The sequence below is a fragment of the Salmo trutta genome, chromosome 11, assembly GCF_901001165.1.
Source record: "Salmo trutta chromosome 11, fSalTru1.1, whole genome shotgun sequence".
NCBI lineage: Eukaryota > Metazoa > Chordata > Actinopteri > Salmoniformes > Salmonidae > Salmo > Salmo trutta.
In genome coordinates this window covers 21,652,239-21,665,791 of record NC_042967.1, presented here as the reverse complement: position 1 = coordinate 21,665,791, position 13,553 = coordinate 21,652,239, and the positions used below count along the sequence as shown (strand labels likewise).

The 13,553-nt window shown below is 44.8% G+C and overlaps 1 protein-coding gene across 1 annotated transcript in view; it reads left to right on the top strand.

The window, feature by feature from the left end:
- Positions 1–13,553, top strand: part of LOC115202448 (fibronectin-like) — a 198,606-nt gene that overhangs the window by 30,084 nt on the left and 154,969 nt on the right. Inside the window, exons 5-6 of the mRNA XM_029766599.1 lie at positions 615–869; positions 1,424–1,693. Coding sequence (XP_029622459.1) covers positions 615–869; positions 1,424–1,693 — 525 coding nt within the window. The remainder of the gene's footprint in view (positions 1–614; positions 870–1,423; positions 1,694–13,553) is intronic.

Below are 13,553 nucleotides of genomic sequence, written 5' to 3'. Positions count from 1 at the left end.
GCCGATCGAACATTTTCAGTTTAGCACCCGGGTTTAGGTTTAGTCTGTTTTAAAATTATATGGTGTCATGTGTATTGCAGATTGAATGAAAGTGTATCATTCATTATTCATTATTTTCTATATAACCATTATCTGTAGGTAAGAACCCTGGTCTCTGGTTTTTCCTTAAATCATAGTTACCAGGTTTATTATATACTGAGTATACTTACTGGATTGATTTATCTGAGCCTGTGGTGAGAGGGTTACGATTGTTTATAATACAGTATCTGAATTCTTGCTTTCTTCCATTCCTGTGAGTCATTATGTCAAGGAGTTGTTCTGCCTCTGCTTGCTTTAACTTTATTAGTATTACAGTGTTAACTTTGTTGTTGTGGTGAGGATTTATAATTACATTATTTTAATTTATATTAATTAATGAATATAGCAGAAAATCTTCATTTTTGTTACAACAGAAGCTGTTTTGTAATGTATATGACTTCTGTTTTTAGTTTACTTCTGCCCACATCAAAAGGAATGTTCTACTTTGACTACTTTTCCTCCTGTAATTTATTTCTGGAGTAAAACTGTAGCTGCACTACCAATAATATATTTTCCCTTAGTACTTCCTGCTCCAGACCAGTTGAATGTTGACTCAGTGGACACCACATCAGCTGCTGTTAGCTGGAGCCAGCCACCAGGATTGGACCAAACCCAACATCATTACCAGATCTCCTACCACTGTCCAGGGACAGAACCACACATCACTACCACATCTTCACACAGCATCACTCTCTCTGACCTGCAATGTGGTACTCAGTACTCTGTCACTGTCTGTACTGTGCTGGAAAATGGAAAGAAAAGTAAACTGGTGTCAACAACCCTCACCACAGGTAAGTACCCTGCTTTAATCATTATAATAACTAGACAACATACTTATTTAATTTAACTAATCATAATGTATGTATAAGCATGGGATGTAAAGGTACAGTATCTTCCCTGGTGTGAAATATATGATGGTGAATTCCCCAGATCTCATCATGCAATTTGATGCTTAAATCATTAAACCTTTTTCATAATATTTCAATTACTGCTTGCTCCCAATTCCTGTGAGTCATTATGTCAAGCTGTTGATCTGCCTCTGCTTGCTTTAACTTTATCAGTAGTACAGTGTAAAACACTTGTTATTGTGGAGAGGATTTATAATCACACCATTGTTTTCTTTTATATTTAAAAGAATTGGTGTGGCGGCAACAATTTAGCAGCGGCGCAGCGCAATACAGCAGAAACCCCTAAACTTCTGTTGTGACTCCTGTTTTTATTTCCTCCCATATCTAAAGGAATTGCAAGCAGCCTTTTCTAATTTTCGACTACTATTCTACTTATCTTCCGGTTGTTTATTTCTGGAGTTAAACTGTAGCCTTCACAATAATGTATTTTCCCTTAGTACTTCCTGTTCCAGACCAGTTGACTGTTGACTCAGTGGACACCACATCAGCTGCTGTTAGCTGGAACCAGCCACCAGGATTGGACCAAACCCAACATCATTACCAGATCTCCTACCACTGTCCAGGGACAGAACCACACATCACTACCACATCTTCACACAGCATCACTCTGTCTGACCTGCAAGGTGGTACTCAGTACTCTGTCACTGTCTGCACTGTGCTGGAAAATGGAAAGCAAAGTCAACTGGTGTCAACAACCCTCACCACAAGTAAGGAAGTACCCTACTTAATTATTATGTCTGGTGTAAAACTTTGACTAGTTATCAAAAAGACTAATGCAAATTAACAAATCATAATGGATGTGTCAGTTTTACGTTCCCAAAAGACAAACACAATGTCATCGCTCCCAGAAAAGGGAACTAACAAAGATAATCACTTCAACAACCAAATACAGAAAGGGTTTCAAAAAGGGTTCTGAAAGACACCATGGGGGTTCCCACTGAAAGATGGCAAAGCCACTAGTAAGGGGTTCTAAAGACACCATGGGGGTTCCCACTGAAAGATGGCAAAGGCACTAGTAAGGGGTTCTAAAGACACCATGGGGGTTCCCACTGAAAGATGGCAAAGCCACTAGTAAGGGGTTCTAAAGACACCATGGGGGTTCCCACTGAAAGATGGCAAAGCCACTAGTAAGGGGTTCTGAAAGACACCATGGGGGTTCCCACTGAAAGATGGCAAAGCCACTAGTAAGGGGTTCTGAAAGACACCATGGGGGTTCCCACTGAAAGATGGCAAAGCCACTAGTAAGGAGTTCTGAAGACACCATGGGGGTTCCCACTGAAAGATGGCAAAGCCACTAGTAAGGAGTTCTAAAGACACCATGGGGGTTCCCACTGAAAGATGGCAAAGCCACTAGTAAGGGGTTCTGAAAGACACCATGGGGGTTCCCACTGAAAGATGGCAAAGCCACTAGTAAGGGGTTCTAAAGACACCATGGGGGTTCCCACTGAAAGATGGCAAAGCCACTAGTAAGGGGTTCTAAAGACACCATGGGGGTTCCCACTGAAAGATGGCAAAGCCACTAGTAAGGGGTTCTAAAGACACCATGGGGGTTCCCACTGAAAGATGGCAAAGCCACTAGTAAGGGGTTCTAAAGACACCATGGGGGTTCCCACTGAAAGATGGCAAAGCCACTAGTAAGGGGTTCTAAAGACACCATGGGGGTTCCCACTGAAAGATGGCAAAGCCACTAGTAAGGGATTCTAAAGACACCATGGGGGTTCCCACTGAAAGATGGCAAAGCCACTAGTAAGGGGTTCTAAAGACACCATGGGGGTTCCCACTGAAAGATGGCAAAGCCACTAGTAAGGGGTTCTAAAGACACCATGGGGGTTCCCACTGAAAGATGGCAAAGCCACTAGTAAGGGGTTCTAAAGACACCATGGGGGTTCCCACTGAAAGATGGCAAAGCCACTAGTAAGGAGTTCTAAAGACACCATGGGGGTTCCCACTGAAAGATGGCAAAGCCACTAGTAAGGAGTTCTGAAAGACACCATGGGGGTTCCCACTGAAAGATGGCAAAGCCACTAGTAAGGGGTTCTAAAAGACACCATGGGGGTTCCCACTGAAAGATGGCAAAGCCACTAGTAAGGGGTTCTGAAAGACACCATGGGGGTTCCCACTGAAAGATGGCAAAGCCACTAGTAAGGGGTTCTAAAGACACCATGGGGGTTCCCACTGAAAGATGGCAAAGCCACTAGTAAGGGGTTCTAAAGACACCATGGGGGTTCCCACTGAAAGATGGCAAAGCCACTAGTAAGGAGTTCTAAAGACACCATGGGGGTTCCCACTGAAAGATGGCAAAGCCACTAGTAAGGAGTTCTGAAGACACCATGGGGGTTCCCACTGAAAGATGGCAAAGCCACTAGTAAGGGGTTCTGAAGACACCATGGGGGTTCCCACTGAAAGATGGCAAAGCCACTAGTAAGGGGTTCTAAAAGACACCATGGGGGTTCCCACTGAAAGATGGCAAAGCCACTAGTAAGGGGTTCTAAAGACACCATGGGGGTTCCCACTGAAAGATGGCAAAGCCACTAGTAAGGGGTTCTGAAAGACACCATGGGGGTTCCCACTGAAAGATGGCAAAGCCACTAGTAAGGGGTTCTGAAAGACACCATGGGGGTTCCCACTGAAAGATGGCAAAGCCACTAGTAAGGGGTTCTAAAAGACACCATGGGGGTTCCCACTGAAAGATGGCAAAGCCACTAGTAAGGGGTTCTAAAGACACCATGGGGGTTCCCACTGAAAGATGGCAAAGCCACTAGTAAGGGGTTCTAAAAGACACCATGGGGGTTCCCACTGAAAGATGGCAAAGCCACTAGTAAGGAGTTCTGAAGACACCATGGGGGTTCCCACTGAAAGATGGCAAAGCCACTAGTAAGGGGTTCTAAAGACACCATGGGGGTTCCCACTGAAAGATGGCAAAGCCACTAGTAAGGGGTTCTAAAGACACCATGGGGGTTCCCACTGAAAGATGGCAAAGCCACTAGTAAGGGGTTCTAAAGACACCATGGGGGTTCCCACTGAAAGATGGCAAAGCCACTAGTAAGGAGTTCTGAAAGACACCATGGGGGTTCCCACTGAAAGATGGCAAAGCCACTAGTAAGGGGTTCTAAAGACACCATGGGGGTTTCCACTGAAAGATGGCAAAGCCACTAGTAAGGGGTTCTGAAAGACACCATGGGGGTTCCCACTGAAAGATGGCAAAGCCACTAGTAAGGGGTTCTAAAGACACCATGGGGGTTCCCACTGAAAGATGGCAAAGCCACTAGTAAGGGGTTCTAAAAGACACCATGGGGGTTCCCACTGAAAGATGGCAAAGCCACTAGTAAGGGGTTCTAAAGACACCATGGGGGTTCCCACTGAAAGATGGCAAAGCCACTAGTAAGGGGTTCTAAAGACACCATGGGGGTTCCCACTGAAAGATGGCAAAGCCACTAGTAAGGGGTTCTAAAGACACCATGGGGGTTCCCACTGAAAGATGGCAAAGCCACTAGTAAGGGGTTCTGAAAGACACCATGGGGGTTCCCACTGAAAGATGGCAAAGCCACTAGTAAGGGGTTCTAAAGACACCATGGGGGTTCCCACTGAAAGATGGCAAAGCCACTAGTAAGGAGTTCTAAAGACACCATGGGGGTTCCCACTGAAAGATGGCAAAGCCACTAGTAAGGGGTTCTAAAGACACCATGGGGGTTCCCACTGAAAGATGGCAAAGCCACTAGTAAGGAGTTCTAAAGACACCATGGGGGTTCCCACTGAAAGATGGCAAAGCCACTAGTAAGGGGTTCTGAAGACACCATGGGGGTTCCCACTGAAAGATGGCAAAGCCACTAGTAAGGGGTTCTGAAGACACCATGGGGGTTCCCACTGAAAGATGGCAAAGCCACTAGTAAGGGGTTCTGAAGACACCATGGGGGTTCCCACTGAAAGATGGCAAAGCCACTAGTAAGGGGTTCTAAAGACACCATGGGGGTTCCCACTGAAAGATGGCAAAGCCACTAGTAAGGGGTTCTAAAGACACCATGGGGGTTCCCACTGAAAGATGGCAAAGCCACTAGTAAGGGGTTCTAAAGACACCATGGGGGTTCCCACTGAAAGATGGCAAAGCCACTAGTAAGGGGTTCTGAAAGACACCATGGGGGTTCCCACTGAAAGATGGCAAAGCCACTAGTAAGGGGTTCTGAAAGACACCATGGGGGTTCCCACTGAAAGATGGCAAAGCCACTAGTAAGGGGTTCTGAAAGACACCATGGGGGTTCCCACTGAAAGATGGCAAAGCCACTAGTAAGGGGTTCTAAAGACACCATGGGGGTTCCCACTGAAAGATGGCAAAGCCACTAGTAAGGGGTTCTAAAAGACACCATGGGGGTTCCCACTGAAAGATGGCAAAGCCACTAGTAAGGAGTTCTGAAGACACCATGGGGGTTCCCACTGAAAGATGGCAAAGCCACTAGTAAGGAGTTCTAAAGACACCATGGGGGTTCCCACTGAAAGATGGCAAAGCCACTAGTAAGGGGTTCTAAAGACACCATGGGGGTTCCCACTGAAAGATGGCAAAGCCACTAGTAAGGGGTTCTAAAGACACCATGGGGGTTCCCACTGAAAGATGGCAAAGCCACTAGTAAGGGGTTCTAAAGACACCTACCATGGATGCCCACTAAGGTTTACCTCTGAAATGACAAACTAAAAGAAAAACCTACACCAACTCAGGATCTGGAGTAAAAGAAAATGGAGCTAAATAAACAGGAGTTTCTGTCTAAATGCCATGACAACCCTAACATGAGGTGTAGGTCTCCCAACATCCCTCCATCTGATGCACTGGACCAGCAGCTCTTAAATACCAGCAGGACCAGCAGCTCTTAAATACCAGCAGGACCAGCAGCTCTTAAATACCAGCAGGGCCAGCGGCTCTTAAATAGCAGCAGGGCCAGCGGCTCTTAAATACCAGCAGGACCAGCGGCTCTTAAATACCAGCAGGACCAGCAGCTCTTAAATAACAGCAGGACCAGCAGCTCTTAAATAACAGCAGGACCAGCAGCTCTTAAATACCATCAGGGCCAGCGGCTCTTAAATACCATCAGGGCCAGCGGCTCTTAAATACCATCAGGGCCAGCAGCTCTTAAATACCAGCAGGACCAGTGGCTCTTAAATACCAGCTGGAACACATACTGACTAACGAGGTGACTCCAATCAGAGCGCAAAACCTGGTGAACCTCTAAATGGAAAGAGGAACCGAAACCCCTAACAGAACCGAAACCCGTAACAGTCAGCATGGGATGGAAAGGTCCAGTATCTTCCCTGATGAGAAATATATGATGGTGGTGAATTCCCCAGATCTCATCATGCAGTTTGGTGCTGAAATCATTCAACTTTGTTTATAATACAGTATCTGAATTCTTGCTTTCTTCCATTCCTGTGAGTCATTATGTCAAGGAGTTGATCTGCCTCTGCTTGCTTTAACTTTATCAGTAGTACAGTGTTAACTTTGTTGTTGTGGAGAGGATTTATAATTACAACATTCTTTTCATTTATATTTATTTTTGGTGTGGCGGCAACAATCTGGCAGCAGGACAGCACCGTTACTAAATGAATATAGCAGAAACCCTTCATTTTTGTTACTTTACCAATCCAACTTCTGTTGTGTGACGTCTGTTTTTAGCTTATTTCTTCCCATATCTAAAGGAATTGCAAGCAGCCTTTTCTACTTTATTACTACTATTCTACTTTTCCTCCTGTTAAAGAGGGTAGAAATCCTCGTCATTTCATGATTTTCAATTTGAGGGTAATTATTTCTATATAGTCTAAACTTTCTCACTCTGAACTTCTAACTCCAGTGGGATGGGTGTGACTTCTTGACAATGATCACAATGGCTTCAACATACAGCACCCCTGGAGCAATTAGGATGAAGTGCCTTGTTCAAGGGCACAACATATTTTTCACCTTGTCCGCTCCGGTATTCAAACCTGCAAGCACTGTAACCTCAAGGCTACCTGCCTCTACCTTACCCCTACCTACAGTGCCCTCTGTTAATATTGAGGCTACCAGCCTCTACCTTACCCCTACCTACAGTGCCCTCTGTTAATATTGAGGCTTCCAGCCTCTACCTTACCCCTACCTATGTTACCCTTTCTATGAGCTGATAATATAAACTACAACGCGAAAGGTACGGTTTACTTCACTTTTAATCATGTCAGCACATGTAACAGCAGTTTACATCCCTTTTTTGTTTCTTATTCTTCCTCTCCCCAATTCACTTAAACTATATTTCTTTATTTCCCTTGGGCTTCATCAGAGTGCCCCCTAGTGGCTGGAATACAACTGTATTAAGCCCTTTACACCACCCCCCTGCAAAAACTAAATGATGTCCCAAACATTTCACTGGCTTTAAAACATACAGATGATGTTAGTTCTGGTCTTGAGAACAATGGAGAACACTGGCCTAACAGCCATATAAATATCTAGACATGTCCAGTCTTCCTTTATGGGCAAAACGCAACCCCCAGTTAACATCACACTGTGATTAGTAAAGGTAAACGAGAAAATATATACACATCTGAACATATCTAGTTGGTATCCTGATAAGAGCTTGGCAGCCATAAAGTGTTATAGGTTAGAATGTGTCTGGGCCTCCTCTGCCGGGCTGAACGGCGGGGCAAGGTCATGGGTGACCCCAATGAATCAGTGTCCACTTCATCATGAGATGATTTAGTCTCTGAGCCCTCAGCTGTTTCCATATTTACCCCTGTCCTCTCCGGTCTCTCTCTGAGGACTGGCTGGCACTCCTTCACTGTGAAGTTTCTATCAGTCTGACCCCGTTCCTCACTATTATCTGATACTAGCTGTGTGCTACTCTGTCTGCTCTCTTCATCCCCACATGGCCTATTGATGAAAACTGGATAAGAATCCTCATCTGAGCTCTGACTCAGCGCTATCCCCATTTTGCTGCTTTTGCTGGGGTGATTCCCTTCTCCACAGACCTCTACTGGGTGTTTCAACAGGTTCCTCAAATGGTAGGGAATTACATGACATGAGCATATTGCGATGCAGAACCGGGCCCTGCCTGTGCCCCTCTCGGGTTTGACCTCAGACAGGGCTGTCATCACCTTTCCTGGTTACCACCACATGTATTTGGTCCTCCCAGTGTGATCTTAGCTTTCCCAGCCCCCCACGTTCTGACATGTTCCTCACCAGTACACGATCCCCTGAGACCAGAACAGAACTCCTTTTCTTCCGATTGTAGTAGGCTTTTCCGTTTGCTGTTGATTTCTCCATGTTTCTAATGGCCATGTCATAGGCGTCCGCCATCTGTTGCTGCCACTTCTTAGCATAATCCTGGTATGATTTCTCCTGTTCCTTCATCTCGAACCCAAAAACAAGGTCAACAGGTAGCAGTGGAGCCCTTCCAAATAGCAGGAAATACGGTGAGAACCCAGTAGCATCACTGGTGGTACAATTATATGCATGGATGACCTTGTTCAGATAATCACCCCAGTTGGCCTTTTTCTCTTCATCTAGTGTGCGCAACATTGAAAACAGTGTACGGTTAAATCTCTCCACCGGAATCCACTGTGGATGATATGGAGAGGTTCTGGAATTGGCTATTCCCGTACAGTTCTGCAAGGCTCTGAATAACTGGTTTTCAAACTCTCTTCCCTGATCATGATGGATTTTTGACACAAAGCCAAACTTTGGGAAAAAATAATCCAAAAGCTTTTTTGCTGCAGTTTTCCATGACTTATTTCTGGTGGGGTAGGCTTGTGCACATTTTGTAAAGTTATCTAAAATAATTCAAATATACTCGTAGCCCCCTCTGCTTTTCTCCAAATGCAAATAGTCAATTGAAATCATCTGGAAAGGAGCTGTAGCTCGTACATGTTGCATTGGGGCCCTAGTTATTACACTGGGTTTCTTTGGTTTGATACACTTACACACTTTGGTGATAAAGTGTTCAATGTCATGTTGCATGCGCGGCCAATAAAAGTGTTCTCTTGCTAAGTTCAACACTCTTTCTGTTCCTAGATGGGCCATTTCAGTGTGTAAGTACTTGTAAATCAGTGTTCTATACTGACTTGGTACCACAACTTATGTCCTTTTTGCTGTTTTCCTATGTAATAATCCATCTGGTGAGACATGGAGCCTGTTCCACTCTTGCAGTAACCGTTTGACTTTGTATGACTCTTGTTGACATTCCGCTGGTTTAGGCTTAGTCCTTTGACTTTTCAGTTCCAAGATTCTCGATACAGCTGCATCCTTTAACTGAGCCTGCATGAGATCGTGTGGAGACAGTCGGTCTGTAACTGCCCCCCCCCCCCCCCACCATGACAGCTCATCTTGCACTGATGGCCTTAGTGTGACCGTGGATATCCAAGTTAGTCATTCTGTTGTCTGAATATTATTGAGTGTTTACAGCAGGGCCAGCATCTCTTAAATACCAGCAGGACCAGTAGCTCTTAAATACCAGCAGGGCCAGCAGCTCTTAAATACCAGCAGGGCCAGCAGCTCTTAAATACCAGCAGGGCCAGCAGCACTTAAATACCAGCATGACCAGTAGCTCTTAAATACCAGCAGGGCCAGCAGCTCTTAAATACCAGCAGGACCAGTAGCTCTTAAATACCAGCAGGACCAGTAGCTCTTAAATACCAGCAGGGCCAGCAGCACTTAAATACCAGCATGACCAGTAGCTCTTAAATACCAGCAGGGCCAGCAGCACTTAAATACCAGCATGACCAGTAGCTCTTAAATACCAGCAGGGCCAGCAGCTCTTAAATACCAGCAGGACCAGTAGCTCTTAAATACCAGCAGGACCAGTAGCTCTTAAATACCAGCAGGGCCAGCAGCACTTAAATACCAGCATGACCAGTAGCTCTTAAATACCAGCAGGACCAGTAGCTCTTAAATACCAGCAGGACCAGTAGCTCTTAAATACCAGCAGGACCAGTAGCTCTTAAATACCAGCAGGACCAGTAGCTCTTAAATACCAGCAGGACCAGTAGCTCTTAAATACCAGCAGGGCCAGCAGCTCTTAAATGCCAGCAGGGCCAGCAGCTCTTAAATACCAGCTGGAACACATACTGACTAACAAGGTGATGCCAATCAGAGCGCAAAACCTAGTGAACCTCTAAATGGATAGAGGAACCGAAACCCCTAACAGAACCGAAACCCGTAACAGTCAGCATGGGATGTAAAGGTCCAGTATCTTCCCTGATGAGAAATAAATGATGGTGAGTTACCCAGATCTCATCATGCAGTTTGGTGATGAAATCATTCAACTTTGTTTATAATACAGTATCTGAATTCATCCTTTCTTCCATTCCTGTGAGTCATTATGTCAAGGAGTTGATCTGCCTCTGCTTGCTTTAACTTTATCAGTACTACAGTGTTAACTTTGTTGTTGTGGAGAGGATTTAGAATGACAACATTCTTTTCATTTATATTTATTTTTGGTGTGGCGGCAACAATCGTGCAGCGGGACAGCACCGTTACTAAATGAATATAGCAGAAACCCTTCATTTTTGTTACTTTACCAATCCAACTTCTGTTGTGTGACGTCTGTTTTTAGCTTATTTCTTCCCATATCTAAAGGAATTGCAAGCAGCCTTTTCTACTTTATTACTACTATTCTACTTTTCCTCCTGTAGTTTATTTCTGGAGTTAAATTGTAGCACTGATAATAATGTATTTTCCCTTAGTACTTCCTGCTCCAGACCAGTTGAATGTTGACTCAGTGGACACCACATCAGCTGATGTTAGCTGGAGCCAGCCACCAGGATTGGACCAAACCCAACATCATTACCAGATCTCCTACCACTGTCCAGGGACAGAACCTCACATCACTACAACATCTTCACACAGCATCACTCTGTCTGACCTGCAAGGTGGTACTCAGTACTCTGTTACTGTCTGCACTGTGCTGGAAAATGGGAAGCAAAGTAAACTGGTGTCAACAACCCTCACCACAAGTAAGGAATTACCCTACTTAAGTATTGTTTAGTGTCAAAGTTTATTCAATTTTAGTTATCAAAATGACTGAGGCTACCTGCCTCTACCTTACCCCTACCTACAGTACCCTCTGTTAATATTGAGACTACCTGCCTCTACCTTACCCCTACCTACAGTACCCTCTGTTAATATTGAGACTACCTGCCTCTACCTTCCCCCTACCTACAGTACCCTCTGTTAATATTGAGACTACCTGTTGTTACCTTACCCCTACCTACAGTACCCTCTGTTAATATTGAGACTACCTGTTGTTACCTTACCCCTACCTACAGTACCCTCTGTTAATATTGAGACTACCTGCCTCTACCTTCCCCCTACCTACAGTACCCTCTGTTAATATTGAGACTACCTGTTGTTACCTTACCCCTACCTACAGTACCCTCTGTTAATATTGAGACTACCTGTTGTTACCTTACCCCTACCTACAGTACCCTCTGTTAATATTGAGACTACCTGCCTCTACCTTACCCCTACCTACAGTGCCCTCTGTTAATATTGAGACTACCTGTTGTTACCTTACCCCTACCTACAGTACCCTCTGTTAATATTGAGACTACCTGCCTCTACCTTACCCCTACCTACAGTACCCTCTGTTAATATTGAGACTACCTGCCTCTACCTTACCCCTACCTACAGTGCCCTCTGTTAATATTGAGACTACCTGTTGTTACCTTACCCCTACCTACAGTACCCTCTGTTAATATTGAGACTACCTGCCTCTACCTTACCCCTACCTACAGTACCCTCTGTTAATATTGAGACTACCTGCCTCTACCTTACCCCTACCTACAGTACCCTCTGTTAATATTGAGACTACCTGTTGTTACCTTACCCCTACCTACAGTACCCTCTGTTAATATTGAGACTACCTGTTGTTACCTTACCCCTACCTACAGTACCCTCTGTTAATATTGAGACTACCTGCCTCTACCTTACCCCTACCTACAGTACCCTCTGTTAATATTGAGGCTACCTGCCTCTACCTTACCCCTACCTACAGTATCCTCTGTTAATATTGAGACTACCTGTTGTTACCTTACCCCTACCTACAGTACCCTCTGTTAATATTGAGACTACCTGCCTCTACCTTACCCCTACCTACAGTACCCTCTGTTAATATTGAGACTACCTGTTGTTACCTTACCCCTACCTATAGTACCCTCTGTTAATATTGAGACTACCTGCCTCTACCTTACCCCTACCTACAGTACCCTCTGTTAATATTGAGACTACCTGTTGTTACCTTACCCCTACCTACAGTACCCTCTGTTAATATTGAGACTACCTGTTGTTACCTTACCCCTACCTACAGTACCCTCTGTTAATATTGAGACTACCTGTTGTTACCTTACCCCTACCTACAGTACCCTCTGTTAATATTGAGACTACCTGCCTCTACCTTACCCCTACCTACAGTACCCTCTGTTAATATTGAGACTACCTGTTGTTACCTTACCCCTACCTACAGTACCCTCTGTTAATATTGAGACTACCTGTTGTTACCTTACCCCTACCTACAGTACCCTCTGTTAATATTGAGACTACCTGTTGTTACCTTACCCCTACCTACAGTATCCTCTGTTATTATTGAGACTACCTGTTGTTACCTTACCCCTACCTACAGTACCCTCTGTTCATATTGAGACTACCTGCCTCTACCTTACCCCTACCTACAGTACCCTCTGTTAATATTGAGACTACCTGCCTCTACCTTACCCCTACCTACAGTACCCTCTGTTAATATTGAGACTACCTGTTGTTACCTTACCCCTACCTACAGTACCCTCTGTTAATAGTGAGACTACCTGCCTCTACCTTACCCTTACCTACAGTACCCTCTGTTATTATTGAGGCTACCTGCCTCTACCTCACCCCTACCTACAGTACCCTCTGTTAATATTGAGACTACCTGTTGTTACCTTACCCCTACCTACAGTACCCTCTGTTAATATTGAGACTACCTGCCTCTACCTTACCCCTACCTACAGTACCCTCTGTTAATATTGAGACTACCTGTTGTTACCTTACCCCTACCTACAGTACCCTCTGTTAATATTGAGACTACCTGTTGTTACCTTACCCCTACCTACAGTATCCTCTGTTATTATTGAGGCTACCTGTTGTTACCTTACCCCTACCTACAGTACCCTCTGTTAATATTGAGACTACCTGTTGTTACCTTACCCCTACCTACAGTACCCTCTGTTAATATTGAGACTACCTGCCTCTACCTTACCCCTACCTACAGTACCCTCTGTTAATATTGAGACTACCTGTTGTTACCTTACCCCTACCTACAGTACCCTCTGTTAATATTGTGACTACCTGTTGTTACCTTACCCCTACCTACAGTACCCTCTGTTAATATTGAGACTACCTGTTGTTACCTTACCCCTACCTACAGTATCCTCTGTTATTATTGAGACTACCTGTTGTTACCTTACCCCTACCTACAGTACCCTCTGTTCATATTGAGACTACCTGCCTCTACCTTACCCCTACCTACAGTACCCTCTGTTAATATTGAGACTACCTGCCTCTACCTTACCCCTACCTACAGTACCCTCTGT